General features: G+C 37.6%; 1 protein-coding gene across 1 annotated transcript in view; it reads right to left on the reverse strand.

Annotated features, from left to right (window-relative positions):
* The window catches only part of recql5 (RecQ helicase-like 5), a 33,417-nt gene that overhangs the window by 26,307 nt on the left and 1,110 nt on the right, over positions 1-6,000 (reverse strand). The window contains exon 3 of the mRNA XM_060892074.1: positions 4,455-4,970. Within this exon, the coding sequence (XP_060748057.1) occupies positions 4,455-4,970 (516 nt within the window). The remainder of the gene's footprint in view (positions 1-4,454; positions 4,971-6,000) is intronic.

Genomic DNA, 6,000 nt, shown 5'->3' on the forward strand with positions numbered 1-6,000 from the left:
TCAGATGCCCACTTGGGTGCTCCTTGGCCAATAAAAACCTGCTATGGAGGCCAAACCTTCTGCTATCAGTGTGAAGCTCTGGCTACAGATCTTTCTAGAAGTCTAGATCTTTCATCATAAGCATGCTTAGATCTTAATTTAAGAACATGTGTGAAGTTCTGAACCAAGATATGGAGTGATTTAGAGACCTGGAGTACAAAAACATGTTACACAAAGCCAAAGAAGAAGAAGCAACAGAGGAGTAACATGAAAGAACTTCAGGAGGTTATGAGTGAGTCAGGCATCACGGTAAATGTTATGAACGGCATTTTGAATGCTTGTGGTTCTCGAATCTGAATCAATTCTGAAGATGTAGGATCTGGTGCTTCACAATAATACTGCTTAGCTGTGCTGCGTGTACAGGATTGACTGTAGGTATGTCAGTGGTGATTTGAGTAAGACCTGAAAGGTGGAAAAGAAAGTTGTAGTAGTGATTTAAAAAAATTTTCATCTCCTCACCAGCTATGTTCACATATATAGTGATTTTCTCACTGCAAGTCATCAGTCGCGGTACTATGAAGTCATCAGTAGGTGTTTCTCCTTCTGGTTGCCATAGTAATAACCTTCATCAGTGGGTAGAGCAACTAGCATACTGATTAGCAACAAACCTTGCAACCTTGCTTCTAAAATGAAACATTCTGGAGTTAGATTTGGTGTTTGTATATAAAATTCATATATACACATCATACCGTATGAGATGAAGGAGAAACAGCGTGTGCTCTTTGCCATGGATTTTTTTTACGTCACTTTTTTTTTCACGTTTTGAGTCACTCAATTTTTGCATAAAGTTCAACTTTTTTCCACTTTTATGGGTATGTGGATGCGCCCACATCTAGAAGCCCACTGTTGCTGTTGCTCATGTTGCCAGACAATCTCTGGTCACTGCGTAAGTAAACGTAGCAGAAGAACTGATTTCTGGGGCATTTCTATAAAATGAAACATCATGGAACAACCAAAATTGTGGATATATTACATCCTGATGAGTCAGCAGATATCTTGAGAAGTCTGAGGACTGAAGTCAAGCTCTGGGCAATTCTTTTCTCATTTGAACATAGCAAAAGAATCAAAAATCAACTTTTTTACCCCATATTTAAAAATTCCTCCAACAAGCATCCAGAAAGCCGGTGCGATACCTCCACCAAAATATGCAGAAAGAAATACACCGTTCTGACCTTTTATGAAAAAAAAAAATGTTGTAGAGCAAAGAGCAGCAGTGTGCACTAGAAAGACGAGCATTCAGACAAAAGTAGAGTCTCTAACAAAAATCTACCAAAGAATATCACAATTAAATAATTGGAAAAGGATTAGTGGGTGAAGTTGATTGAAAAGTGGATTATTTGAGATGATGCTCATTTATTCCATCAAAAATAAAAAATAAAATAATCAAAGCAATGATCACAATTCATATAATTGATGTATAACTGACGTAGGTTAGCTAAACATTTCCAGAAGTGTGCAGTGTTTGATAAAAGTCTCTACAAGACTCTACTTGGTTGTAAGCCATAGCCAGAAGTACTAAATTCAGTCATTCAGCTGCGAGCAGCAATTATCGGGGTTTTAGCACTTTAAGTGTATGTGTCTAGTATTATTTATTATGTATTATTTAGCAAGCATGCAAGCACTTAAACTGGAGCCGTTTAAAGACATTGGCATTTACTGAGCTTCCAAACAATACTCTAATGTGTTTGGGTATTCTTCAATGAATCTAAAGATAATGTGTCTGTAATTTCAGGACCAATTATCCAGACGTTAGAAGAGAAAATAAAATTTTTTTCATATCTTGCGATTGATGTTTGGTGTCAATATGCCAAAGTTTTGCAAAGCTATAGGGAGAAGCTTGGTCACTGATCCTTGAGACTGTGACTGACTACAGAACGGTGTATTGTATTGTCTGGTGTCTTTATGTAGTATGTGTAGTACTGTGTAATGTACTAATGTCCTGTGTTATTTTATGTAGCACTGTGGTTAATGTAGCAGCAGAATCCTGGAGGAACTTTGTTCTATTTCACCTTGTACTGCATCTGCTGCATATGGTGGAAATGAAATAAAATCAATAAAAGCTTCTTCACTTGATTCTTGAAGTTAAAAAGTCCATATTGCTCATTTGTTGCTGTTGTTGGTTTGATCGTTTGACAGTGTGGCCGATGTGGACGAGACTGGTGGAGTTCCATCCTCCCTCAAAGTTTCAAGACTCTAGGCCCTGCGATTTGGTCTGCATGACTAGTGAGGTAATAATAATTCCATGCAATAACAACAGGATGTCAATGCTTAAGGATTGAACCCCTAAATTCTATAGAATTGGAAATACCAGTAGTGTACCTAGTGAGTTGTTGTTGGTCTTTCAGCCGCTCCCTGTTCAGGGGAATCATGTGGTCCACATATTAGATTAGGAGCAGGTTTCGTCCTATTTTATCTGGGTTTGGGACCGGCACTGAGGTTTAACCCTTCAGTGGCTGGGTAACTCCCTGCTCAGGAATCAAACAGAATGCAGCAAAGAGAGCACAGAATCTTGCCACAGGACCACCTGGAGGCTACAGGAGTGCACCTAGTGACCATCTGCCGATCCGTAATTTTCGGATCCGTTAAAAAATTTTACTTGTGCAACTACACCGCATCTGATATGCTGACCGGACAGGTATTTATTAAAACGACCGGCAGATGTTAGTGAGGAAAGAGTGACAAAAAAGGCAAAAACAAGTGAAGAGAAAAGCGATGAAGAAAATTAAGCAAAATTAATGTAAAGAAAACAGAAATTGTAGCAATTAAGTTCAGTTAAGTTAAGAAAATTTCAGTTAAGTTCGTTAATTTTAGTGTTTAGTTAAGTTCCATTTAAGTGTAAAGTAGCATTAAGAGTGTACAGTAGGGAGTAAGTGAACGAAAGTGATATTGTAATTCCTCCTAACTCCTCCGCCTGTTTAATCCTCACTCAACCTCCGTGCGCATCTTCCGTAAAGTAAAACCAGTTTATTTTTTTAACATTCTCTTTTATTACTGTATGTTTTTATACAATATTTGTCATTTATAAATACAGGTACTGTACATTTTTCATATTCAAAACTTTCCATGGGAATTAATGGGAATATATGGGAATTAACTGGGAATTTAAAAAAATACAGAGTTGCCTATAACAAGGAACTTAAATGTAGTTTAAAAAAACTTGCAGCATAATTTTGTTTAAAACAACAAGACTTAATGCAATTTAAGTTGAATTTGTACCCTGCATTACCCGGTCACTTGCACACAGCACACTGCTTACTGGAGGGCCATTGAGGCCAAACCCCCTGCAGGTACTTACATTCTTCCATAACATGCACAGTAACACTTTATTTTAGGGTCATTTAACTAGTTGCTTATTAGCATGAATATTAATAGAATATTGGCTATTTATTAGTACTTATTAAACACATATTAATGCCTTATTCTGCATGACCTTACTCTACATTCTTAATTGTACCCAATACCTAAACTTAATAACTACCTTACTAACTCTTAATAAGCGGTAAATTAGGATTGTTACACATACACAGATAATTTGATGACCCCCCCCCCACACACACACACACTCACAACCCCCTGAAATAAAAAAAACCCTCCAGATATCACTTAAGGGGGGGATTCACCTCCATTTTCCAGGCCTTGACTACCACAGAAGCAGAGACCTAATAAGCTTGAGGAAAAATGCTTCATTTTACATTTTGATTGGGACTTTTTTAGAAGGGCAAGTGTGGGGGATGCTTTCATTTTACAGCAATCATAGGGAACTATGTTTATTACAGTTATTAAGTTTATTATGTTTATTGCAAGCATAATAATGTTCATTATGCTTTTGTGTTACTCAATGAAAGAATCAGTTAAAGTTCTACTTACAATGAAATCAGTCAAGACGCCATTTTTAAAATTTGTATTACCTTGCATGCATGTCTGCTTATGACCAAACAAAATGTTTATTTATCTTTGTATATGATATAGTTTATATAAATTTCCCTATATTTCCAAATAATTCCCATAAATTCCCATAAATTCCTGTAAATTCCCATAAATTCCAATAAAGTTTCCAGTTTGGAATATTTCCAAAATTCCCCAGATTAAGTTCCTGTGGAAATTTACCGGAAACTTTCCGCCCCTTTGCAACCCTAATTTTATATATATATATATATATATATATATATATATATACATACATACATCTTTTCTTATTATTGTAGGAAACCAATGTTATACGCATCAATTAATAAGAAAATGTGCATGTAAATGTTGATAATTTAGCATAGATAATTTAGATAATGAAGCATAAATCTGTGTATGATCCTCTTCAGACTTAGTAGTAAGACGTACTAATTACACACTTTGGCAAGACAGATTTTTTGAAGTTCTGAGAAACTGATGTATTTTACAATAGAAAAACAATGGCTGACCTTCTCAGCTGAGCATCCTCTGAGGGCTTCCTTAGCAAACGCATGCAGATGAACATAAGGGTCAGGCAGCAGATCTCGAAATATCACGTCGTACTTCAGGTTTTCCCGAAACACCGGAGTGGTAAAAGTGAGTGGTGATCGTAGCCTCAGAGAGCGTGCAATGTCCTCCTGTACCCGCTTGGGTGCTGTCGCCGTCAGGGCCACACAGGGGACGCCGGGCATACGGGTGCGCAGGTCTCCCAGCTTCAGGTAGTCAGGTCTAAAATCATGACCCCACTGAGATACACAGTGAGCTTCATCAACAGCCAGACAGGCTAGCAAGCTGCGGGAGCACAAAGAGCTCAGGCATGGCTGGAAAGATGGAGAAGCCACCATCTCTGGAGTGATGTACAGCAGCTTGAGCCGAGGAGTTTCACTATGCAGATCAGCCAGGATCTGCTTCCTCTCTCCAGACGGAAGCTTCGAGTTTATGGAACATGCCGGTATGTTTAACGCTTTAAGGTGCTCTATCTGATCCTGAGAAAGGAAGACAAAAAACTCTTAAGCACAACATATGAATGTGTAGTAAGTACTACATATTCTCAACAAAAGCAGTACATTTCAATTCAGTTCTCAAGCTCAGTTTGAGCTCTGAACTATACAGCATTAAAACACCAAGGAAGGAAAGGAAAGAACAAAATGTACTAGCCGTGAGCTACCGCTGACTAATCACTGCTATGGATAAACAGAAAATAATTAATAGCGTATACATGCAGTTGTCAGTGGCATGGTGGCGAAGCAGGAAGTGTTGCTGCCTCACAGCTCCAGGGATCATAGTACAAACCTGAGCTGTGTATGTTTCCTCCTGGTCCTCCAGTGTCCTCCCACCTCTTAATTTACATATGCTAAAATGTACACAGGTGTCAATGTGCGTGTGCTGTGTGTGTATGCTGTCCTGCAATGGACTGGTGTCCCATCCAGGGTGTATTCCTGCCTCATGCCCTGTGTTCCCTGAATAGGTTATAAATCCATCACATCTCTGACCAGGATAAACCATTTACTGAATAGAAAATAATGAAGGAACTGAAATGAATTACGAAATGTTCCATTTCATAGAAAAGCACAGGTACAAACTGTCAGCCCATACACTCATACACTGTAAAACCTGATCAACTTCACTCAAAGCCTTCACTTCACTTTAACTCTAACCGTCATGACAAGCTTTGAATACTGAACTCAAGTTTCAAAATGGATTTAAGTTTTAAATGTTTTTAAGCCAGCGTTTGTTTCTGAGGCTAAACGTATGTAAATGCTCGACAATGTTTAGATGAGTTTCTTTTTGAACATGTTTGTACTAAATCGTCAAATTCTAAAATCGTAGTTAAAATATACTTAATTATTTTTCAGCGGATGTTTATATCAAGCATAAATCACTTGGAAAGGTCTTAATCATAACAATAATAACAATGTTCCTATACCAAAATAAATGATTTATCAAGTTTTTAAAAAAAATATGACTAGACAAAAATGTTAGACACACACACAAGATTACACACACACAGATACA

Source organism: Tachysurus vachellii, chromosome 18, assembly GCF_030014155.1.
Source record: "Tachysurus vachellii isolate PV-2020 chromosome 18, HZAU_Pvac_v1, whole genome shotgun sequence".
In the NCBI taxonomy this organism is placed as follows: Eukaryota; Metazoa; Chordata; class Actinopteri; order Siluriformes; family Bagridae; genus Tachysurus; species Tachysurus vachellii.